The 25886-nt window shown below is 45.9% G+C and overlaps 1 protein-coding gene across 2 annotated transcripts in view; it reads right to left on the bottom strand.

Moving 5' to 3' along the window:
• The window catches only part of SLC35F4 (solute carrier family 35 member F4), a 118428-nt gene extending 95517 nt beyond the window's left edge, over nucleotides 1–22911 (bottom strand). For both annotated transcript variants that reach the window (XM_027702670.1, XM_027702672.1), the window contains exon 1: nucleotides 22760–22911. In XM_027702670.1, the coding sequence (XP_027558471.1) occupies nucleotides 22760–22862 (103 nt within the window). In that variant the 5' untranslated portion in view covers nucleotides 22863–22911. The remainder of the gene's footprint in view (nucleotides 1–22759) is intronic.
• Nucleotides 22912–25886: the final 2975 nt, after the last annotated feature.

Raw genomic sequence — 25886 nt, 5'->3', positions numbered from 1 at the left:
CCTGTAACTCCAAAGCAGTTTGCATTTGCTAACATGACTATAAATAATTGTTCTCCCTTTTCCATTGATTAGTATCTATAAATGCTCACTTTGAGCTTGCAATGACCTTCCCCTGAGCAGGGGACTGACCAATTTGTGTCCAGACATGGGAGGCCGGGAGCAAGGCACCGCTTCCGAGTTCACAGCAAGCTCCAGGCATAAAACTTCATGTTCCCTTGCTGAGATCCAGAGTCCAACTACAGCCAGAGACCAGCCTGACTCTCCAAGGATTTCTCATAGCTTCAAGGAAAATTAACTGACTGCTCTATTATGGTTTTAAAACATAAACATTTAAATCACATTACATGTGTGTCTTGGTTTGTGTATTAAATGTTGGGCTATAGAATAATGTGTATTTGTATGTAAGGAAAATACAAAAATAAAGGAGGTCAGGTTAACCTTAACTGTCCCTTCTGGCCTTAAAAACATCTATCAGTCACAAGGCTTTAGGAAGACAGACCCAGCTGATCCAGCAGCCAGGCAAACTCAGTCAAGGCAGCCTGACCAGATAAGAGCTCCCTGGCTCAAATGTTGCTGAAATCCAAGGAGTAGCTGACAACCAAAGCTCACGATTCCCAGCAGGCAGACTGACTCCAGAGGAAGTATTACATCAACATGGTTGTCTGTGATAATGCTGAGTTTCACCCGGAAAGTTTGGAGGTCCTTCTCAGCTTGCCAGGAAAATTCCAGCCTTGGTAGGATTGATTTTCCCTGATGGTACCATGGATACCTGCAGCAGGTAAGCACTAAAAGCAGCAAAGGTTGAGCAGAGTTTACACCAAAGGCATTTTAAACTTCTACTTCCCTGTTTCCTCTCAGCAGACCACAAAGCACAGACGTGAAGGAGACCTCTGGAGCCAAAATACTGGAGAAGAGAAGAGAATTCCATGAGAAGTGGTTCCAAGGTACAGCTGTCCTTATGAAAATTCAAAAATATCTCAGATGATCAGTGATATCCAGGAGGCTCATTTCAAGAGTTATCAAAACAACTTGTCCCACATGCTTTCCAACCAGACACAGTTGGAAATTTGGATGCATTAGATCTGCATGAATTAGATCTGGATAGACTAGCAGGGAAATCCCTTGGAGGAGAAAACATAGAGCTTTAATTTATTTATTTGTCATGTTTTCTTTAATGTGTGTCAGGTTAATGAGGAGTAGAATCATTAACAGGCATCCACAGAGCTGGAAGAGTGCAGAATACATTCCATTTCCCCTTAGTAGCCATCCTAGGAGGTTCATCTGCAAGTACAAAAGAATTCATAGAATCCTAGAATGGTTTGGGTTGGAAAGGACTGTAAAGGTCATCTTGTTCCAAACTCCCTCCATGGGCAGGGACACCTTCCACCATCCCAGGTTGCTCCAAGCCCCATCCAACCCGACCTTGGACACTTCCAGGGGTGGGGCAGCCACAGCTTCTCTGGGCAACCTGTGCCAGGGGCTCACCACCCTCTGAGTAACAAATTTCTTCCAAACATCTAATCTCAATCTCTTCTCTTTTAGTTTAAAACCATTCCCCCTTGTTCTATCACTATCTGCCCATGTAAAAAGTCATTCTCCTTCTTTTTTACAAGTCTCCTTTCCTTGTCAAAAACTCCCCCTTCCCTTACAAGTCAACCACAACAAAAAGTCAGCCCCTGCAAAGAGCAGACTATGCTTTTGTTCAAAGGCAATTTAAATTCAAAGTTACCACAAAGCACTCTAAAGGTGATCTCTGTTTCTGCAGTATTTGTGTATCCAAGGGCTGGGCAACGCTCTGATCCTGGTTATATCCCTGTGAACCTGAAATAAATTCCCATGCTGGAAAGGAGTTATTCATAAGTCGTTACTTCAGACTGATCCCAAGCTCACAAATGGACACATTTCCAGCTTGGAGGAGAAGGTGACAGCTTAACAAGAAGATATTAAAAAAGCATTTTCAACTTGAGCAAACTGTGTATTTTGCATTTAAAAACTAACCCAACTGTCCACAGGAGCTTATGTGTCAGATGCTCAAAATCTGTGCTATAAATAGACTCCAGCAGTCTTCTGAAAAGCAGCGAGACAGAAGAATTGCCAAACACAGACAGAGCACCTAAACATTCAGTGATCTAATTTTGATCTCACTCACACAAGGTATACACTGGTGTAATCCTGTATTTTTTCTTAAATGGAGAAAGGATTCATCTACCCACAAGATTACTAACCTATATTTATTTCTATTTTTAATCCTTGTGGTTAATTATTTATGTTACATGGCATGTTTAAGGTAAGAACATATTGCTGCTCTAGAAAAAAACTAATAGAGTAGGCTTTCTTTGCCTTCTCAGATAAAAGAAAATAACAAAGATACAATCTTCTCTAATTTCACACAACAGTCTTGTCATCCTGTGATCACTAAATTAGCAGTGCTGCTATTGCTTTGACATAGTATATAACATTTAAAGTTATTAGTCAGCTGTTTGCTTTCCTGCAAAGAACTCAAACAAACATACTCCACAAAGCAGCAGACAAAACCTGAGCACACCCCAAAGCAATCTGCTCTCCCAGCTTGAGTCTTTCTAGACTGCAAGTCAGGATCTGCAGAGATGATCCTGGAAGAGGGCAAAATAAACAACTACAGGCTGATGGATGAGTACCTGCAAATAAGCACAGGCCAAGATCAAAATTAACTCACTTTATGCACCAGTAAGCACAGTGGATTTGCAAGCAGATGCAAACGAGACAAAATGCAGCGGGGGGGGAAAAAAGACCGTGGGCTGACTTGTGCAGCCCTGACTCCAGGCAACATTCCCATTCAGTGGTTCTGTCTGGGTCAGGACTCCAGCTCTAGAACCCTATTTGCAGCTGAATAACCAACCCACAGGCAGCTCTGCCAGCAAATCAGTGCCTCTCTCTAAGCCATGTCACAGACAGCCAGGCTCTGCTTTTCGTCGGCTTCTTCTGCATTTCCCATGGCACCCAAGTCACAGAGGGTTTGTCGCTGGCATGCAAAACTAAAGCTTTGGGGCTCGAGCCAACAAAAAAACCAGATGGTTCTGAAAAAACAGTCATCAGGCAGCTTGTCTAGGCAGCTTCTTCACACAGTACAAAATCAGTCTGGGGCACAGATGAATGGTCATCCCCCTTTGAGCTGCGTGAGGATTTTGGTGCTGAAACCACAGGTAGGCCACCAGGAGCACAACACTTCGCATACAAAGCACTAAAGGGGAAAATAAAAATCTTTTAAATATTAATTAGTCACACTACCAAGAGACACTCTGATGTTTATGAGCTCAAAAAGATTATTTCCATGAGTTTTCAGAAACCACTACGGTCGTGACCCATCCAGCTGGGGCTTGGCATGTGGCAAGTGATGGAGAGTTCAGATTACTGGGCCCTCTGCCCGGGTGGCCACAGGGAGACAATTCCTCCCACATCCCATTTCTAGGAGCTGGGGCTGTGAAGGAGATTCTCCCACTCAAAGTGGGAAATAATACACACTATGGCAGATCTGCCAGCAGCCTGCTCCAACCTGGCTCCAAGAGTCACTGCTCCCTGTTCAGGAAATGTCCTGTACAGCCTAGTCACAGATTATTCAGGCTTTTCATCTGTGGGCTCAATGTTTTGAATTCAAACCCCCTCACCACTCAGACCTCCCATGGATACAGCTGCAACTCTTGGTCCAACTCAACAGCACTGTCATGCAGTGATGAAGTGGGAGATGTTTGGCTGATGGACCAATCTGCTGGTTTAGGGATATTCTTCACTTCCCAAGGCCACAGGACAAAAGGCAGCAGGCAAAATGGCCTGAATTGGACAACCTCAGTCTCCTAAACACTCTGACAATGTACCAGTTTATCAGGACCATTAAACATGTTTCTTCTGGTATTTAAGCAGTTTCTGCTTCACTAGTCCTTTGGCCTCCCATACTTTGTTACATAGGTGAATTTTTCAACCTGTGCCAAGGTCAGGGTGATGTCTACAACTCTAAATGGTACCTGAACCTTTGCTTGCCGTACACCACATCTAACAATGTCACCATCTGTGAGCAATATGCTGAGATGACTTCACTTCCAAAACACTGGGAAAATGCTGGAGAGAAAGATCACAAAGTAAGTTACAAAGATCATTTCAAAGTCACTGATAATGTTGCCAAAAATTTTGCCTCATTATCTGCCTGGCTTTTGACTTGATCATCTCCTAAACCTAAGGGAAAAGCAAAATTTTATCTTAATATATATGTTTAAATTCTTAATAGAGCAACGAAATACTATATCTTAAACGTGCCTCTGCAGTCACTGTTCTGTGAAGCAGTAAATTCTGAAGAGTAATGAAGTGGCACCAAACCAAGGTCTGTCTGGAGCTTCTGGGATGCATTTCACATCAACAATTTGGTCTGGTATATCCAGGACAAAAAAGCACAGTTCTGGGAACTTAATGGAACCTTTTAAAATTAGTTTAAATATGTTACAGGGATCTTCCTAAAAACATAGAATGGCTTGGATTGGAAGGGATCTTAAAGACCATCTAATTCCAGCCCCCTGCCAAGGGCAGGAACACCTTCCACTAGACCAGGTTGCTCAAAGCATCGGAAAAGATTGGAAGATCACAAACTTGAATAAAAAAGAAACAGGAGCTGCTGGATATAAAAGGCAGCCTGTGTCCTCCATTCCCATCAAAATACTACACCAAATAATCAAACAAATCTACATGTAAGAAAACCAGGAAAATTCCTTGAGACTAAATCCTATCAGACTAATTTTATTTCTTTCTATGAGAGAATAAGGGGTCTGTGAACAGTGAAGGACAGGAGACATTACAGATGTTGATGCCACTGCAGCTGCTGATACTGCCCAGCACAACACAACAGGGAAACAATTTCACTAGGGAGAAAAAGTACCCAAGAGCCAAACCTGGTTGTTATCAGTGGGTCCCTGTCAAGCAGAAGGATTTTAAGTGAAGGTCCTTTTAATATTTGTCATTTTTGTAATAGGGAGCTTAATCATTGTTCCTAAAATTATAACTAACAGGAAGGCTGCAACTACATTTTAAGAAAGGTGATAGCTACTGGATTGAGTTCAGAAGATAAAGAAGACAGGAAAGTTTCCAGAAAATATCGTTACACAGAATGAGTGGAAGAATTTGGTTTACTCAGTAAAGATGAAGGAAAACAAGAAAAAAAAGGCCCTGAGATCTACAAGATATTGTTGCAGAGAAGGAGACCAGTCACAAGGTGACAAGGACAAGTATTGGGTCTGAACTACACCAAGAAAGATTAACCATGAGGAAATAACAGGAAATGAAGCAGAGGAACAGACTGCCTGGAAGGATGGGCAAACTCCACCACTGATGTTTTCCAAATGGATTAGACATGTATCCATTCAGAATGATCCAGGTGACCCTGCTCCTTAAGACATTAGTTATTTCTCCATACCTCTGCCAGCTCTGCAATCCTCTTATTAGATGATCACTGCTCAAACCACGGAGTTCACCAATGAAATTTCTGTAAAAGTGGCCAAATCCTGAACGTTGTAGTTGGCCAACACTTCTCCTGACTCTGGAATCTGCATTGATGGCAAAAATGTCAAAAACCATGTCAGGTTCTGCCACTTTTCACCATGTAACTTCATCTGAGGAACAAATCATTATTCAGCCTGGGTAACATCCCACTTGAGAAAGAAGATTAAGGCAGACTGACTCACAATTTGGATGCCTGTCCACGATTTTGCAAAGTTTTAGGACTACCTTCGTGGCTTTACACTTGCATCCAATCTCCACAATCACTTTTAAATGTTCTGCTGTAATAGAATAATGAGAGGCAATTACGGAAGGTCAGGGAACGAGCAGGAATAATATATTCTGTGAGCTCCTTCTGCTACTTCATGATGTGGAGCTTTATTAATGTGTCTGGGACACATCCCCAAGCCCACTTCAGAAATGCCAAGGCTCCCTGGGGAATGGCACTGAAGGCATTCTCAGCTTTCAGATGTCTCTTCAAAAAGATAAAGATGATGACTTTCAAAGGATTAAAAGGAAATAAGAAAACTTTTCCCCAAAAATCAAAAGGGGGGATGCATAGCATTAAGAACAGGTTCTGGGGTAGAAGGATTAAGGCATCCTTTCGCCGACCCTGAGAGACAAAGGTCAGCCTCAGTCCAAAGGCTGCATTCCAAATTAATCCTGCTCATGCAGATCCAAGCTGCTGGATACAATATTACCCTCTTCATGCCCTTACGTAGTGAAGATTAGAAGCACTGCTGTACTTTAACTTCACTCATCCAAAGGGGACAAAGTTTGAGTGAACTTTCACCACGGCCAAAATCCCCCAAAATTGGTTGAGGAGGAAAACTCAGAACTTTCTTCTCTGCTCATCCATCTCACAAGTCAAAATCAGGCAAGTGCAAGTTCAAATTCATGGACTGGTTGCCCTTTTCCTCTGATCCACTTCATGCACATGACATTTCACTTTCTCTGCTGCTTGCACTTTGATGCTGTGGTGGAGCAGACACAGACACCTTTGCATCTCCACCCCTGAAAGACCTTTCAGAGGGCAAAGAGATAAACTTCTGATACTGTGTCACACTTCACATGACGGGCACATTTGTAAGGGATACATGGAGCGTGAATAAGCTGCTAATTATATCTGTAACGATCAAAATCAAAAGATCACCAAACAATTTATGCAATCTCTAGCATCCAGTGATGGGCTCCCAATCACCTGTTTGTATTTCTGTCTTTATAGTAAGACTAATCATCCTGACTGTACTGACATTAAATTATTAATCTGCTCAGAAAGGGAGGGCAGAAACATTTCTCTCTCGGACATGCCCTGGAAATTAATTCCCCTGTTGTTGACACCCTTCTCTGCTGTATTTCCACTGACAAGTTACATAGAATCACAGTTAACATGCAGCCTTTTGCCTTACAGTTAATAATCAGGCAACATTTGCAAAATTCAATTAAAAAAACCATGCTAAATGCTGACATACAGAAAGAAGAGTTTAAGGAGAAGGTATCCTACTATCCCAGAGCAGTAGGGATATTACAGGTACATCTCCGTGGTCTTTTACAGGTAGAGACACCAAGTTGTGGCCCCATTCAGAGCCCATCACACACAACAGGGTTTCTCAAGGCTAACACAGCCCAGAGCTGCCATGGCACCACCATTTCAAACTGGGAGTTGCCTGACATCCATGCCCATGGCTCACAGCATGAGCAGAGCAAATCCACCTCTACCCAAAGACTAAACATTCATGGCACGAAGATAAAGTCAGTCTCTCCAGAGCCTTTGGTTCTGCCAATAAAGCAAACTCATCTACTGCCAACTGGATCCCTACACCTCCACCAGAAACTCTGCTCGAGTATCTGATCCTGGTATGGAAAAGCTGAAGGGATTGAAAAATGCCTTGGGAGTACTCTCTTTCTCCAGCTGTTGGAAGGGAGGGTGCCAAGGGGATGGACCAGGCTCTTCTTGGTGGTGTCAGACAAGGGGCAATGGGCAGCAACTGATGCACAGAAAGTTCCACCAGAACATAAGGAAGGACTTCTTCACTGTGGGGTGACCGAGCGCTGGAACAGATCACCCAGAGAGGGTGTGGAGTCCCCCCAACTGGAGACACTCAAAAGCTGTCTGGACACAATCCTGAGTGTTGTGCTTTGCAGGATCCCACTTGAGCAGGGAGGTGGGACCAGATGACCTCCAGTGGCCCCTTCCAACCTGATCCAGTCTGTGACCCTCTGCAACCTCTTCCAAAGCAGAAAACGTTGGCTCTAATTTGCTGCGACAATCGTCATTCACTTAAGAGTTGGAATTTATGACCCTTGTGGGTCCTTTCCAGCTCTGAATACTCTGTGATTCTGGTTTGGATTCTGGCATTTCCCAGTTCCCTTCAGCACAGGACACCATCCAGCCCTCTCCTGGCACTGCAAGGACCACAAACAACACAGCAGAACATCACTGCCAATACTTGACCCAACTCCACTCATGTAGCCCCCAACTGACCTTGTTATGCAGTTTATGTCTGAACAGCACAGACAACTGAATTAGTTTCACTGATAACTGCCAGCATCATTCTTCTCAGAGCTTTCTCATTAGGGGTGTCAGGCTGGTTTTCCTGCCATGCTCCCAGAGGTCAAGAACCAGCCCAGAGTACCTGGCTGCCAGCACTTGGGTGCTAAACCTTCCTTGAGGTCTCTGCCCTCAAGGAATCTCTACAAATCCATAGGGCAAAAAAACCCAGGAGAAAACTTCATAAACCGCCTTCTGTAGGTTTGCAAACATTATCTCATTATCAGCCACTTAGTTGCACTTATGCTTATGAAAGGAAGACTGAATTTTGTATTTTGCTCTGCCATCCAGCAGCATTACATAAATGAGTTTACACCAGTGGGGAGAGCCTAATAGATTTTGTAGGTCAGTGCTTCTGGCAGATATTTCTCTAAAGACTCTTTGGAGTTCAAGGAAAAAAACATTTCAACTAGATTTTCGAAGGCACAATCCAGTAAAAGTTAATAAGTGTGGGGAAAACACAGGAGGAGGAAAGACCTCGATTGATTTGTCTTAAGTTGATCTGAAAGTGTTTCGAAAATTCAGGGCAGGCGAGGACAAAATAAAAAATATTCTAACAGAGAACAACTCAAAAATAAAAATAGCAGCAGTGGCTAAGAACAGTTCTTCAAAGGGATGTCAGACTTTACAATACTTTGCACAGCAGCGGTGACTAAAAAGGCTTCATGTTGTTACCACATGGCGATATTAAAAATTAGCATTCATTTTGGGGAACATAAATAACTAACAAAAACACGTACAGCAGAATAATAAAGTGCAACTATGGGATGGGTGCTTTAAATCCTATTTATAAAACCCTGCAGCACATATCCTTGTTTAGTGCAGTCATTACAATGTCAAATTCTAATTTTCAACACGGGTCAGAAATGTCATAACTGGCAACACAATGGATGGCATGAGTGACAAAAACAATGTCTAAGAACTTAGCCTTTAAAATAAACAGAAATGGTAGCATTTCTTTATTGCCTGTTTTAAAGCTAAGAGTTATATTGGGGTTTAAATTTAAAATTTAAATTTAAAAAACGAACTTTTTTGCTTTATGTGAGCCCTCTTGTGCACAATGTTTTCTTACCCTGGGCTCTTAAGAAGTCTGAAATTACTGCAGGAGCCTCTATCTCTCTAACCTGCAGGAAAAAGAGGGAGAAGCTTACTTTTCCTTCTCTGGGCTCCATGACATACTTGTAAGCCTAATAACATCCTTGCAAAGTAGATAAAATATTAAATATTACCAGTACATTACACCAGCAAAGAAATAGAGGGCCAATAGTCACTACCAGTTTTCTGCAAGCACAAAATTAACATTGGATTTATTATTTCAAATAAGAGGAGATGATCATCATGAATATTTGATAACATTTTCTGTAGCCTTAATAAAACAAGCCCATTCTCTCCATTTTTTAAAACTACAAAGGGTTCACAACCATTGTCTGTGATGCTCCACAGACCTTCACCAACAGCTGTGGTTCTGCAAAGTGATCTTGTATTCACTGAATTTCAGACCAGAACCTGAAACTGTCCTGTGGAACTGTTTTATGTTTTTTTACTGCATCATCTCAAAGCCCCAAACAAAGGCAGGTGTACCCTGTGAGACTCCTGGCATCCCACTACATCCCCTGAAGGAGCAGCCAAACAACACGAAGCCAAGTCCTCTCTTCCCAGGCTGTATCTTATCTCCGTGCTGGAAGGAATTATGGAATAAAACATGTGTTAGCTCCGCAGGATGTTTATTCACACTGAACAGGCCAATGTTTTGTTCTCTTTCTTCTCCTCTCTCTCCACATATATTGGGGGGTGGGGAGGACCTGATTCCAAGGCTTCATGGGAGTTATCCTCATTCCTCAGCAGAAGAGCCATTTCCAAAGAGCCAGGAGCAACAGAGAAAACAAATCCTACAACAGCAAAATGGACAAAGTCACTTCCCTACAAATTCATGGAAGGAATATCCACTAGGAGCTACTAAAATATACGTACACCAAGAATTTCCCAAGGCACAGATCAGTGATGGGCGGAAATGCACCAGGAGCCTCCATTATACTCTTCCCTGCACATCACCACAGTCTGATGCTGGATGTTCACTAGATGTGGTTTTGATAAGATCCCAGAAATTGTGTGCAGTCCATCTCATCTTTAGGAGTGGGCTAATTCCACAGCTTTCCCACCATGGGAGAACCAAGGGCCCTCTTTTTCCAGCTGGCCACGTGTTTACATAATGCCCACCAGGGCTCCATGCCTTTCACTCTCTCTGACTCCAGGTAAGGTTGCTTGGATTTTACAGGGAGAGGGAGTAGGGAGAGGGATATGATGTTCAACATAGGCCTTGTTTCCTCAAGAAACCACGTTAAAAAAATCAAGAGCTGACGAGTTACAAGACGTTCTGTAATTTGCTTTTAAAACACCCCGGAATGAGGCGCAAAGTCCTAACAGGGCATATGAGGATGTGTTTGACAAGGAGCAAGTGCTTACATTAAGGAAAACAACATCATCCTTAAAGAAATGATTTCACAGTAAAAGAGAGACCCAGTAGCAACTCCAAAGAGCAGGAAAAATGATTCCATGATAAAAGAGAGACCTGGTAGCAACTCCAAGGAGCAGGAACCTGCTCAGTCACAGGCCTACCAGAAGGCACAGGACTATTCTTTGCTTTCTAAATCATCCCTTTCTCTCTCTTGCAGACCTTAACAGAGTGCTACAAAAATACCATAAATTATAGAGTATGAATGATGTCAAAGCCTGTTCTCAGAGGAAGGGTGGGAAGAGCAATCATGTATTCTTCGGTTTGGGAACACACAGACACAATTTTTGTTCATAACTTAAAAAAAAAAAAAAAAAGGTTCTGCACATCAAAAGCACTAAATAGATTTCCTTTCAGATCATCCCTTCAACCAACCCAGTCCGATGCCACAGACACAGGGAGAGAAGGGAGGCTGAGACGAGACGGGAAAGTCAGAACCAAGGACAGCGGCTTAAGCCAGTGAGATCCACAGGGAAAGCAGAAATGCAGCAGGAGAACCAGGATCTACACAGTCAGTTCAAACTGCACTGTGCAATTCCAGCTGGATTTCAGAGACACCCGCTTCTGAACATGACAGGAGAGGACTGTAACCCCACAGGTGAAGTCCTATGAATCTTGTCTTTGTGTGCAAGGAGGATATATGGCAATTCAGGCTGCTCTAAACTGCAGTTTCTGTCCACAGTACCAAGCAGGGAAACAGAAAAACTTGGGGATCACAAGAAAAATAAGATTACTCGCTTTAGGCAGCCACAAACCATCTATCATCCACAGGGAGGGTGTGAAAGGCAGCAGTCATTAAGACACCAGAAGATTCATCCACTCTAAGCTGATCTTTTGCCAGGTAACACACCATTAGAAATGCTTCACCATGAGGAGAAAAAAAAACATAGAAAATTATCAGAACCTTGACATTGTTCTCCAAAGCTGTGCTTATCAGAAAATCATTTTTTTTAGGGGCTTAATTTTTGTCTGCAACTAAGTCAAGAACATCCTCAGCTGCAAACATCCCACACCTGGGAGCAGCTTTGGAACTAAAGTAAACCTGAACCCAGCCAGCTGAGGTCTGTCCCTTACCACTACTACTGCATTAAATCTGAGATCCCAGCTAAAACAAGAGATCTTTTTAATAAGGGACATCTGTTAATAATGTGCCCAGTGATAGTGACAGATTTCCTCTACCCTCCATTCCCCTACACAGAGAGCCAAACCTCCCGTTTCCTTTGACTCCTTGAAGCAGTAAACTCCACAAAGTGTTACGAAACTTCACTATACTGTATAAATATTTAACACCAGTAGTAATTAAGGGGCACATTTTCAAGGAAGTGCATCTTAAAGTCAGGCACGCCAAATCTGAGGGCACTGCAGCCACGCACACGCTCACCAGTGGCGCCTCCACCTCTGCCTAAGAGACTTTGGCTCTCAGAAGAGCCACTGCTGCACCTGTGTGAATACCTAAGTTGAAGGCAGTTCTCTGGAGTCTGCCCATATGCAGACATCTTTTCTTCTGGCTGACTTCTCCAAACCCCCAGCCAGGAATGCCTGTCTTCACAGGGATGCTCAAAACAGTCGCTCTGAATTCACTTCAAAGCAGACGAGCACAAAAACACCGCACAGACCCCTGCTAGAAATAGAGTTGCCCTAATTTGTGATCTAATTAGCCTCCTTTCCAGCACTGAGACATAAAGGATGCCTTGGAAAACCCAGCTAAGCTTCACTGCTTTCAGATGCTGCAGTGCACCTACAGGTGAAGGAAAAGCCCAGCCTTCTAAGTTGACTCAGTGAGGTTTGCATCCCAGAGCAGGTGGCCTTCAGAAGGAATATTCCTGGACACACAGCTCCATGAAAACACCAGGCCAGAGGACAGTTGTGCACTTCACTGCACACTGAAGTCAGTCCAACACTCCCCTTTGTGCCACCCAACCACGGACAAATCCGTGCCCATCGCCAAAGGGCCCCCAAGGGCAGGGACAGAAGGCAGGCCTTGCATGGATGAATCACCTCGACAGGACACACGTGGCTCAGCACACCCACAACAGCTCAGCTAAGTCCTGCTGCTGAAAAATGTCTTTTGTTCCTTCCTCCAAGGTTTGGTTTGCAGTGCATGTGAAAAGTGGCCCTTCTTCAGTGACATTCCTGCCCCGGATTCTTTTTCCTCTGAAGAAATGTTCTCAAAATGCTTTTAATTTTCTTTTTATCTAATTCCTCACTTTTTCTTTTTTCCATACCATCCCACCCTGGAAAGAAGCAAGAATTGATAGAAAATTAGGAAAATTCATCAGGTATGTTTTTCTTTTCCTGGCAAATGCTAAGTTCAATAGTTTCCCACCTGCTCTTTGTGTCAGCAGGCTCACTGAGTACCAAGCATTGAGTAAATTCTTTTTCACACATAGAACCAATCCTCCCCAGGTAAAATTCCAAACCATGGTGCAGGAACACCACGAAGAGTTCACCTTCCTGCCATCCATGCTGTCAGCACTGAAGAATTTCCTCTGGTGAAGCACTTTGAAGCATCCCACTCGCACTCAAGCTGCTACAAATCCTAGCCCCTGTACCGTATCACACAACAGGTTATTTCTGGCACCGTGCAGAGAAAAACCCCAATCTGCACCCACACAATTCCAGGGCTGCACACTCCACATGGCAAGCTTTGTCTCAGAAAGGAGTTAAAAGTTCCAGGATTCAGATATATAAAAGAAAAGGGTCATAATGACTGCACCATCAACTGCTCTATAACTGTGCCATCTCACTTAAGATGCCAAATATAAATCACACTGTGAAAACTAATGTGATCGCTTTTCTCTCCCCGACAGAGAACACGTGTTCCAGCCTTGCTTCACGCTTATCTTACTCAGGCACAGCAGCAGATGATTTCAGTGCTGTCCTCAGACATCCAGGTATATGATGCCCATTAGCTGGAATGGGCCTGCACAGCTGTGTTCCCACGAATCCTGTGAAAAATCAGTCCCCAACGGGGAAGTATTTTTTTCAGAGAAGTGCACAGCATCTCCAACTCCCCCATTAATAATAGAAGGAGGTGTTAGCCCTCATCAAAAATGTCCCCCAGAAGACCAAGCCTCCACAGGAAGACAGAGAGCTGCACTATTGTATATTGTATATAAAAGCAGGCAATTGCTCAAGCAGTGCTTTTTCAGTGCCATAAACAGCCACTTCTCAGGCATAACACAAGCAAGAAGGAATAAAACTGGAAGAGTTGCCAGGTTGGCTTCAGGCTACAATGTCTTTCTCACCCTGGATGGAGGGATCACTGCCAGGACTATGACTGCTCTAGTAGTATATCTGGTAGACTTGTTTTGGTGAAGTTGTACTGACCCATGAGCTGCCGTGCTGGTACTTGTCTCTCCCTTCTTCCCTGTCCAATATGAAACTGGAAACTTAAATGAAAAAACAGGCATGTGAACTCTTCTTGTATCAGTTAAAACAGCTTTGAGACAAAGAACAGCTTTAAGATTGCCAGAAACAGCAGGAAACATCATCTTCTACCCCTAGATCTGAATCCTGCTCCCTTGCTTTAGCTCATACAGAAACCAGAAGAGGAGCAAATCACCTTCTACTTTCTACAAAAGAACAGCAGAGGCACCTTTCTCACTCCCTCACTCCTCTACCCCTGCTCCAGCCCAGCAGAAGGCAGGAAAGGGCAAGTCCATTTTACCAAGGGTATTTGCAAGGGACGTTTAGGAAGATTCAATGTGTTTTTAAGGTAATAACAGAAAGGTCTTTGTGTGGCAGACACACCGAAAGCCTGTCACTTGAACACATCCTGGATAAAATCACTGTTGCCACTCAAAGTGCCCGGGATGCTCTCACTTACAGCTCTGCCATGGCTGTGAAAGCCATACGCTGGGTATTAGCTCACAAAACCTTGCAGCTCCTATCTCTGTGCAGTGAAATCTGCCACTCCGCAGAGGGACCAGCCCAAAGCGAAGGCCACCGGGGAGTCTCACTTCACCTCACCACAACTAAAAAAAAAAAAAGGTTTTCAGTCTCACTAAGTAGAGCTGGTCCACTTGGTGAATAATTTAACTGGTCAGTTAAGCACTTCACTTTTTTCCCCCCCACACCCTCTTTGCACATTTGCCACAGAGCGACACTGACCTTTTTCTTCCAGGCATTTTCATTATTCATTATTATGTGATCATCCAACAGCAGGTTTATGTGAAAAAATTCCTGCCACCAATCCTTCAACAAACAGTAAAGCTGCAAGTTCACTTTCATGGGTGAATTCCCATGCAGGCAGTTGAGCAAAAGCCCATCAATTTCCAAATGTGCAGAAGAAATAATTGCGAACCTTTAAAACCACTATTAAAAAACAGCAATGTGAGCATTGGAAGGATAAAAGTCTGCCAGAACCATCTGTCACCTTGGAATGTTATTTTACAATATTTAAGCAAGACCAAATATGCAGCTGCCTGCCTGAGTGGATGGGGAAGACAGAGTCAGGGAAAGAGTGCTGGAAGGACAGTCAAAATGAGGGATATCCCTCCTGTGCACTCCAGAGGAGCGAGCAGGACCTCATGGCATACCCAGATCATTTCCTAATGTGTTTCCTAATGTTGTGTGCAGCAGCCACACTTTTAGGAAAAACAAGAAAAGAAGGAAGTGTGCAGCTCCACATGATGATGTCAAGTTGAGTGAGGTTAAAGCCACCTCAGGTGAACGGAGCCGAGTGAGGCAAAGCAGCAGGAAACAGGAGCTGTGCCACATGGGAGCACGAGGCACAGCCCATCCATCACCCAGAGGACTGGGCAGCGAGGAAGCCTTTCTGCAAGAATCACAGAACCACAGAATCATTGAGGTTGGAAAAGACGTCTGAGACCGTTGGGTGAAAACTTTGATCATCGCCCTGATAACCAGACACTCAGAGCCATGTCCAGTCTTTTCTTGAATGCCTCCAAGGATAGTGACTCCATCACCTCCCTGGGCAGTCCATTTAAATCCTTCACTACCCTTTCCATGGAGAAATTCCTCCTGATATCCAACTTGAACCTTCCCTGGTGAAGCTTGAGGCCATTTCTTCTTGTTCTGTCCCTTGTTCCCTGGGAGCAGAGCCTGATCCCCCCTGGCTCCACCCTCCTGTCAGGGAGTTGCAGAGAGTGAGAAGGTCCCCCCTGAGCCTCCTTTTCTCCAGGCTGAGCCCCTCCAGCTCCCTCAGCTGCTCCTTATAGGGCTTACCCTCCAGACCCCTTCCCAGCTCTGTTGCCCTTCCCTGGACATGCTCCAGCCCCTCGATGTCTTTCTTGAATTGAGGGGCCTCAGCCATGCCCAGCATGGGAGGACAACCACTTCCCCAGTCCTGGTGGCCACACTCTGGCTGGTACAGGCCAGGATACCATTGTCCTCCTTACCCCCCTGGGCACACTCTGGCTCATGTTCAGCCTCCGTCGAGCAGCACCCCCAGGTCCTTTTCATTCTTAGCTTTCCAGGCACTCTTCCCCCAGCCTGGAGTTCTCCAAGGGAGTTGTGTGGCCCAAGTGCAGGACCCAGCACTTTACCTTGTTGGAACTCATCCATCTGGCCTCAGCCCATCAGTCCAGCCTGTCCAGATGCCTCTGCAGGTCCTTCCTACCCTCCAGCAGATCAACACTCCCACCCAGCTGGAAGTCATCCGTGATTTTACTGAGGGTACACTCAATCCCCTCATCCAGATCACCAATCAAGATATTAAACAGGACTCGGCCCAACTCTGAGCCCTGGGGAACACCACTGGTCATGGGAGAAGGGCTGGAGCAAATGAGCCCAGGAAGGGAGGGGAACTGAAAAGCAGGCAGAGAGCACACGTAGAAAACTACCAAGGTACTGCAAGCACCTCTCCCACCCTCAGCACCAGCCCAGGCACAGCACCAGACTTGCTGTGCAGTCACCAGTGGAGGCAGAGATCGCTCCATCAAACTTTATGGCTTGTTCTGAACAACCTCTGGCAAATTAGCATTGCTCCCCCCACCTTACTGCCTCAATTTTCCCTGCCAAATGGGGGTAATTTTTCTCAAAATCTTGGCAAACTTCTTTATGAGGCACCTTTAAAGCTTGGGAAATAATTCTTGTTTAAATACATAAGACTGTGTGAGATTTTTGGCCATTAATTTCAGCCTTCTGCTAATTTCCAGACTTAATTTATTCATGGCTTGTTCATACCCATTTGTCTCTGTGCCAACACGCAATTTCAGTTTAAATCACTCTTCTTTCCTACATTCCCTTGTTCATCCTCCCAGGATGTATTTGGAGCAGCAGCCCTGTTCCCACCCTGGCCAGCCTACACAAGCCAAGCTCTATCAGTCCCCTCTTCCAAGGATAATGCTCCTCACTGTCCTGCTCACAGTGGTGTTCTTCCCAATCTGAATCCATCCCTCCTGCCCACAGATGTCCAGAACTGCAGTCCAGTACTGCAGTTTCACAGCTTGACTACCCAGAGATTTTGCCCCAAAAGGCTGAATCAGTCCCTGAGGAAAGGCCAAGGACTGAACCAGTTTCCTCTCCTCCCAGCTAATGGGACCCTTCATCTTCCAAAACACTTGGAGTCCCCAGGTGAGGGGAGATCCTACTTTCCAGCCACAAGTTTGAGGCTGCCATGCTGTCCCTTTCAGCACAAACAGAAATCCACACAAATGGCCCCATTCCATTAAAGAATACATACCTGGTCTTGCCAAAACTACTCAGCAAAGGAGTATTTACAAAATCTGTTTTGCTGAAAGAAATGACTTCGTAAGTTATTGCTACCAGTGCTGATACACAGCCACCATTTATTTTACCTGAACAGAGAGACAAGCCTGTGAGGAGAAGCATCTACAACATCCTGTGCCATGACATCCATCTGTGCCCAAGAGTGGGGGAGGAAAATATTGTTAAACTGGCAGTTTGCAATTCAGCCCTCACTGTGGCCCACCCTCCTAGGGAATAACCCCCTACGGACAATCCCTGTCCAGTGGGGAAAGGAAGGGCTTTAAAATAAAGCTTATTTTGGGTTAACCCTGCATCTGGTGTCCTTGCAACTCAAGCAGCACCAGGTGGCACAGGGGCAGCTGCCACAACTGGTACGAGCTAAAACAGCCCCGAGACTTCAACTCACACAGAGACTGATTCAGACACCACCGCCTCCCTCCCAGACCCCCCAAACACAGCTCCATGGAACCAGCCCCATCCACTAAAAATTCAAAGCACCTTTGCTCAACTGCCCCTTTCCCAGTCTCCCATTGTGTTTGCTCTGCACATGGAAGAGCTGGAGAAGCAGCTGGGAGCCTCCAGTAAACAGACGGAGACTTTGTTCCTCTCGCTGGAAGTGACAAGCCACCAGGAGGGCAGGGTGTTCAGTAAGCAGAGATGATCTGGGTTTGCCATGTGATTTGTACTGCAGCAGAGCTGCTGGCACAGCTGCTGTGATAACCAGGAGAAAATTCTCTCCAGTGTTTCAGAGTTAGCTTTTCCCTCCACAGCCTTTTACTCCACGCAGAGAGCAAGAGCCAAATTGTCAAGCCAGTGGTGCTGGCTCAGCATGCCATGTCTTATTAAGGCAAAGCAATTAAGCATGGACTTAACTTTAAACACATCATCAAAGCCCGGTGGCTTAGTGCGAGTTCAGACTTAAGCAGATGCTTAAGTTCACATTGCTGACTTGAGGCTGAACTCGCCAAATTAAAGCACAAAACCTTGCTTGAGCTGTTCTAGGGGAGTAAGAAAACACGTGGCTTATTCCTGACAGTGACTGTGCTATTAGCAAGGACAGGTTCAGCATTTCAGCCCAGGTGCCAAGCACTGCTAAGGTCACACTCTGGTGCAAGGGCTCTCCAGCTCGCTGGCAGACACGTCTGACCACGCGGCTGCACCACAGGGGTGGTCACCCCCTGTCACAGTGTCACAGTCTCACTGCTGCACAGCCACGTGGCAGCACCTTCTCCTTCCAGGAGCTTACACAACTCCATGGTTTCAGGTCAGGCCTGAAGGAGAGGAGAAGGGGAGATCGTATCAGCACAGGATCGTGTCCAAAGGAACCTGTTAAAAAATCTGGCGAGCGCCTGGTGGAGATGGGCACTCGTAATCTGCTGCAGTGGGAATCAAATCCTCCAGGCATGAGAAGCTCTACAAACATGGTTAAAGAAAAAAGAGGTGCTGCCCCACGAGATGAACCACTGTTTTTTCAGTACATTTATGCTGTGCTTGTCCAGGCCTGAGAAAACAGCATCACAGAAATGCAGATCTGCGATGCCAAGAGCATCCTGCAAGACATGAGACTTTGTGGATGCTGGAAAGGCTCTGTCAGAAAGACATTACACAGACAGAAACTTGACTTGGAGATGGACTCGGTGAAGTTGATGAAGATCAGAGACGGGAAACTTCGACTGGATCAGTTTTGATTCAGCGGAAGGCACAGGAGAGGTGTTAGGACAGACTTGAAGGAGAAGAACTTTGTAGTGTGAAAGTAAAAAAGGTTTCAGCACTGAGATGAAAGGCAGATGGGATGGCAGTTGGAAAGGGTGAAAAAAAAGAAAGAAAAATAAAAAACAAAGCCCACAAAGAAACAAACCCATACATACTCCTGAGCCTGGAAACACTAAATGTGATTGTATTACCAGCAAAAAAGTCAGAGAAGAATGAGAAGTTATGGCAAAGTTATGGAGAGGGAACAGAGTTTCCCACTGTTCGTGGTCACTAACATGGGGGAACCATCTGCAACCCCTGGCTGGAGCATCTGATCTACACCAGCACTATGTCCTGGAAATTGTGGAGTAACTCCAAAGAAATTGACTGGAAGAGAGACACAGCCCCTCTTTCTTCCCACAGAAGTACAGGTTGACTGGGACCAGGAAAAGCCCTTTGCATTTCAGCACCAAGTGAGGTAGGGAAAAAAACATATTATCTTGTTCCAATTCCTGTGACTTATCAGGCAGGATATAGGAATTTTGTAACATACATCAATGTAAATACCAGACCAAAATACGTCTCTGCTTTTTTAGATGGTTTACAGGGAAATAAAACAGGTATTTTCCTTCTCTAATAACTTTTTAAAGGATAATTAAAAATGGTAAAAGTACCAAAAGACTCGTCACGTGGACACTCCAAGTCTGAAGTGCACACAAATATAGATAAAGCAAAAGTCACTAGAAAATACTGCAGTTCTCTGTGATAACAGCTCCTGAACACCACAGTCCTCTGACATCACATTCCATGGCCATTTGTGACCAGTCCTCAGCCTTCACACACAGAAACCCAGGTATGGTCTCCTGTCAAACCACGGAATATTTGCTGATCTACTGAGGGAGGGATGTAAATCACCAGCACAGTTCACAGAGTCTTGGGGGCTTTTTGTCATTTTCCAGGTCCCCCCCAAGAGTGAGCAGAGGAGCAGCCACCCAGCCCTGCCTTCAGCTTTCCTCAGTAAATGTTCCTGTCCCTCGCTGGGCACCACAGGCTGGGGGCAAAGAGGAGCCTCAGGAGAGGTGGTGACCATCAGCAGGTTGTCACCGCCCAAATGACATCCCCATCTGGTGCCTGGCCAGCCCTCTGGTCAGACCCAAGGGGTGACAGCACAAAGCCATCCTGGGGGCAACAGCTCATCCTCAGGGACCCTTCAGACCCAGGCAGGAGTGAGGTGACAGCGTAAGCAGATGATTGCACCCACCACAGGTTTGGGCACAGGGACAGGACAACAGCTCCTCTGCCACTGGGGAGGGCAGGGACACAACCTGCCTGGAATTCTGAGCACACTGCACCCCACCAGCACGTTGCTCTCCAGCCAAAGGCACCAGCATTGTCCAGCTGCACTAAAACTGAATCTGGACAGCAGTGACAACAATCATGCCCTCACCTAAATAAATTGAGATATGAAGTCTATTAATAGTTGGTTGTACAAACTCCCCACCCTGCGTGTTTACATGTTGACAGTCCTCCTGCTGTGTGAACAATTAGCCATGGCAAGAACTGTCAGTCAACAGAAATTTGAAGCAGCACCACTCTTGGCTAAAGCCAAGGCACAGGAATGGAGTAAGAACTCCAAGGCAGGAGCTGCAAGAGTGACTCTCACTGCCCAAATGCCAAGAGGATGTATGTTCATGATGCCTGAAGGAGGCCTGTGTTTAACCCAGGTAAGGGCAGAGCATCTTTGTGAAAACTGCAGGACATTAAAGTACTTTATAAACCCAAAACTCACAGCCACAAGGATAAAGCAGTCACCCACCAACTGCAAACACTCCAAAAATTATGAGGATGGTTTCAAAACTTATGAGACTTATTTAAAAACCATTCATAGCTCAGAAAGGGTTCATGCTTTTCATGTACCCAAGGGCATTTAATTACTGGGATACCTCTGACTTATGCACTTGCAATTTTCCTCTTCAAGCATGATGACCACAAATGTAGCTTATTTTCTTCAACCAGCAAAACCTGAGCTACTAATCCTTTTTGTTTTTTCCTCAGCACCCAGTCATCAAAGGCACAAAAGGCTGGGAGGCTTACAACAAAATCCCAAGAGTCAGCACTTCCGAAAGCCTTGGCCTCTCCTGACGTGCTTTATCTAATTTTAAGCAGAGGTACTTTGTAGCATCTGCAGAACCTGGTCCTGGGCTGAAAGAGCTTCTCTTTGTCCGGGCAGTGCTTTCCTGACATTGCCACTGCACCACACAGAGCACTTGCATTGCCAATACTGAATTCAGGTCTACAGATTGATGGAGAGTGGGGAGTGTTACTGCAGACTGAAAAATTGCATTCTGACACCAAAGCAAACTTGGGACAAAGTATTAAGCCAGAATCCTCACCCTTCTCTGGTAAATCACACTGTAGACATTGTCTGGAATTGCTGCAGAATTTGGGACACTGGTTCCACCTGGGTCAGACTTAAATAGTCCCTGGACTGACATACAGCCATTCCTCCAGATTGTTCTGAGCTTCTTCTCAACTCTTCTGACTGCAGAAAAACCAAGTGACCTCACCAAATAAATGCCCATAACACCTGCCATGCTGTGAACATGCCACAAATAACAGCTGGATAAAACCACAGGGCTTGACTGTTGGATTTTTCCAACAGTGATGACCATTACACAAAGGAATTATTATTTCTTATTTTAAGTGGTTTCAGTGCATGGCTTTCCTCCATCAGAAAAATCCCACAGATGTGTTTGTCTCACATTTAGCAGTTTCTTAATTGTGTTTTGGTTTATTGTTGCACTGGAGCTGGAGAGCACTGCACTGCCTGTTCTGGAAACCAGTTCACTCCCCCTGATTCCGAGGGGAGTTTAAATATTCAGAAGAAAGTCTGTTCCTTAGTGCTCACCTCACCAAGGTGGGCTTCTTGCCTTTCCTTTCCCCCCCACCCCACCACTTTGCCTCAATTCCCCTTTTGTTTTTTAAGCTGTGGTATGTTGTAGCTTTTGCCAGGTGCAAAGCAACTATTAACACAATAAAACCCGATTTCATACATTTCCTGGGTGGTAAAAATGAATAATTTCTTTCATCAGCCAAACTTTCTCCGTCAAACAGAGCGCTGGGACTGCCAGAATTCCAGAGAAACCCACTGAGGTCCTCCCAGCTGCCAGAAATCCACTGCTACCAATTAAAAACTTCAAAAGCAAAAGATAGGGAATTTCTGCAAGGACCAACTGCTTTAATTTCTGCTTCTTCGTTTAAGGGAAGTAAATAAATAAAAACACACACACACACACAAGAAGACACCAAACCAACACCAAACTCCTAAACCACAGGAGTCTCGTATTAAAACGGGACGAAGCGAAGCCCCCATCGGTAACTCCCCACTTTTCTGGAAAAATCTCATTAGTTTGGGGAGGAAGATGAATAATTCAGGAGCTTCGCGCCGAAGCGCCCGCCCGGGGGGACCCACCGGGACCGAAACTTTCCCGGTGCGGCGGGCGCGGGGCACCTGGAGAGCGAACCCCCCCACCGCGGGGGCGGGGGACGAGGGGGGGACGGAAATTAAAAATAAACCCCAAAACAACAGCGAGAGGCCCCCGCTGCCCTCCCGAGCCCTCGAAGTTCCGCGGCCAAACGCCACCGCCGCCCCCCTCTCCATCCGCAGAGCGGCGGGGGACAGCGGGGACCCCACACGCACCCCGAGGGATGGATGAGGGGAATTCTGGGGGGCCACGGGCTCTGCCGACGCTTCCCTCCACACACACACACGCCCCCCGTGAAGGGCCGGGAGAGGCGGGAGGGCGCCTTACTTTTCTGGCTGGAGTATCCCGGGTAATATCCATAGTAGCCGGTGATGCGCAGGATCCGGTCCTCGATGGTGGCCACGCCGTTGGGCGCTGCCTTCCCATCCATAGGGGGAAGGAGCCGCTCGCGGGGCGGCCGGGCGGGACGGCGAGCGGAGCCGGGAGGGCAGCGGGAGCAGGAGGAGGAGGAATGGGAAGCGAAGGAGGAGGAGGAGGAGGAGGAGGAAGGCGGCGCGGGCACGGCCGCCGCAGCTCGCGGTGCCGGCGGGGCGCTCGCTCTGCCTCCGCCGCCTGGTGCAGGACGGGCTCCGCAGCGCGGCTCCCGCCCTCTATGGATGGGAAAGGCAGCGAGTGGCTCCTCCGGGCCGCAGGTGGGGTGGGAAGCGGGGGAGGGGGGGGGGAGTGAGGGTCGGATCCTGCCCCCGGCGCTCTAGGGCGTCTGTGTGTCCGTGCCAGTGTCACTCTGTCACCCCTTGACCCTCGGCGGGACGCAGTGGGCTGGGGAGGGATGAGGGGGGTTGCTCCGGGCTGGGCAGCGCTTCCACACGCGCTGGGAAACGGGGGTTGGTGTGGGAGGGGAGGGTGCCGGGAATCGGCACCTGAGAATCACAGAGGAGCTGCAGCTCCTCAGATCTGACCCCCTCCCCGGAGCTGCACGTGTTTCGGGGGAAGGAGAGAGGACAAATTTGGCCTCAGAGGACTCGGGGAGGGAAGGTTTCACCACTCTGTGAAATCTGTGTCTATGTCATAGAGTCATAAAATGGTTTGGGTTGGAAGGGAACTTAAAGACCATCTCGTTCCAACCCCCTGCCATGGGCAGGGACACCTTCCACTAGACCAGGTTGCTCAAAGCCCCATCCAACCTGGCCTGGAATACTTCCAGGGATGGGGCAGCTTCTTTGGACAACCTGTACCAGGGCCTTACCACCCCCACGGTACAGAATTTCTTCCCAATATCCCAACTAACCCTGCCCTCTATCAGTTTGAAGCCATCTCCCTTTGTCCTGTCACTCCAGGCCCTTGTCCAAAGTCGTCTCCACCTCTTTTGTAGCCCCCTTTAGGCACTGGAAGGGGCTGTCTCAGCCTGTCTCCAGAGCAGAGGGGCTCCAGTCCTGTGATCTGACATGTTCATCATGTCCCTCTGGAGGAGCCCATGTCTCTCTCTCTTTGTGTCACTTGGAGGCACACTGTGGGAAAGTTCAGAGAAGGAGAAGGCATATCTTCCCTCAGCCACCCAGGCAGGTTGTACACTAACATCTCTCTGTAGGATGTCCACTAAACCATTGCCTGCATTTGAAAAAAAAAATAAAGGTGAGAAATTCCCTGTTTGGCTTTGTAACTCATTCCAGAGGCTAATTCTGTCTCTGATAACAATTGGGCTTTGAATTACTTGACTTTTCCTGCCACTGGTCCTCATTAGGCTTCTCTATGCTAGACTGAAAAGATCATTAGCAACCAGCCTTTTTCCTTCAAGATGTATTTCTATCTAGTAATAAATTCACTTTTTTTTCACTGTTTTGTGGCTCTGTCACACTTATCTTCACGTACTCCTGCTTCATCCAGCCATTTTCATTAACTGATGCATGGGGAACCCAGTCAAGACATTCCATAGCTCTTTCTTCCTCCCCTGTTCACATTCACTTTTCTCCCTTCTGTGCTCGGCTAAATAAGCTGATGGCACAAAACCTCCTTTTATGAGCACAAACAAATAATAGATGTATTAAAAATAGCCGTTGCTGTGGCTTTGCTCAGGGAGTCATTAGCTGGTTAGTGTTTGCACAGTGCTTTGAAGATCAAGGTTTTCTGGCGGATGGGTGCAGATATAATAAATTCACTTGCAATATTAAATACCCTTTTGATTTGATTTCTTGTCTCTTGCCCTGCTGCTGGGTAATACTTGAGGGCAGTTACAAATCAGTGATAAATCAACCACCAGCCACCAAAATAACCTGGGAATTCAAGACAACCTTTTAGGCTGACTATGAAATAAGACAGGGGACTTTTAATGTTTCACAACATATAGATCTGTTTGTATTTGCTCAACAGAAACACAGACTCCCGTGTGGCAAATTTATGCCAACTGACACCAGATATTTTCTTTTGCTTCTAATCTGTGGGGTGTCATAAGCAGCCCACGCTCCCGGAGGATTTCACAGACCATGGGACAGAAGCAGCTGAGAGCCAGACCATGTATTATTTGGCTTTGAGAGGTGCTGGGTCAGTAGGAGCTGGTGAGGCTCTGAGCGCTTCTGCGAGATTAAAATTCCCTGTCCTACTTAGGGAAGCACAGTTGATGCAAAAATCACTTGCCTGGTGTGTTGTGTGGAATCTCTGAACAAACTACAAGTCCCCCCCTTCCCAATTTCACCTCCAGTGGGAGTTGGTGTTATGAGAACATTACCAGCATTGATCTCAGCTTCAAAGTCAAATTTCGGGACTTAAAAGTGTTACTTTGAAGAGAAGGAAAGAAATGCCTGGTTCATTTGAAGGTTAAACTGATGTACCCAGAAACAACTCTAAGCTTCGAGCTTTCCGAACACCTTAGTTCTGGCTTAATTTTTCATCTCCTCTCTTCCTCTTATCCCTAGGCTTTCAAGGACATGCTGTGCATGTTTAAACACCACTGGATGATAATGTAAGCAAAGCCATTCTTGAAATTGCTCCTGCCTGTGGTTCCCTTCCAACATCACTCTGTGCAATAGATGCACCCTGGTACCCTCTGCCTCGTTGAAAGCTTGTAATGAATTGCAGCTTCGTATCGTTTCTGAATTCCTACTATGCTGACCATTTTTCTTTTCAGAAAATTCAGGCAAATTGCTTTTCCTGCAATTGGGTTTTTTACAAGTTACAGTTAAAGGAGTGCAGAGGAAACCTCGCTGAGCAAGATGTATGAACTACCATTTATTACCGAGAAAAAGAGATATGATGAGGGGCACATGGAGAGTTGTTTCCTCTCTTCAAGTTAACAGGTCCATCAAAGTCACTGTTTGCATAAATATGATGAAGTGATTTTGCAGAGAGATTTGTGTATTTGCCATTCTGTGAAAAATAAAACTAAGGGGTTGATCCAGAAAAGAGCTCTGAAAGCATCAATTTAACCTGGAGCTTCTTGTACAGAGTGAATTTCCACCAG

The sequence above is a fragment of the Neopelma chrysocephalum genome, unplaced genomic scaffold, assembly GCF_003984885.1.
Source record: "Neopelma chrysocephalum unplaced genomic scaffold, ASM398488v2 Primary Assembly neopelma1_191, whole genome shotgun sequence".
Lineage (NCBI taxonomy): Eukaryota > Metazoa > Chordata > Aves > Passeriformes > Pipridae > Neopelma > Neopelma chrysocephalum.
The sequence above is the reverse complement of the archived record's forward strand: the minus strand, read 5'-3'. Positions and strand labels throughout refer to the sequence as shown.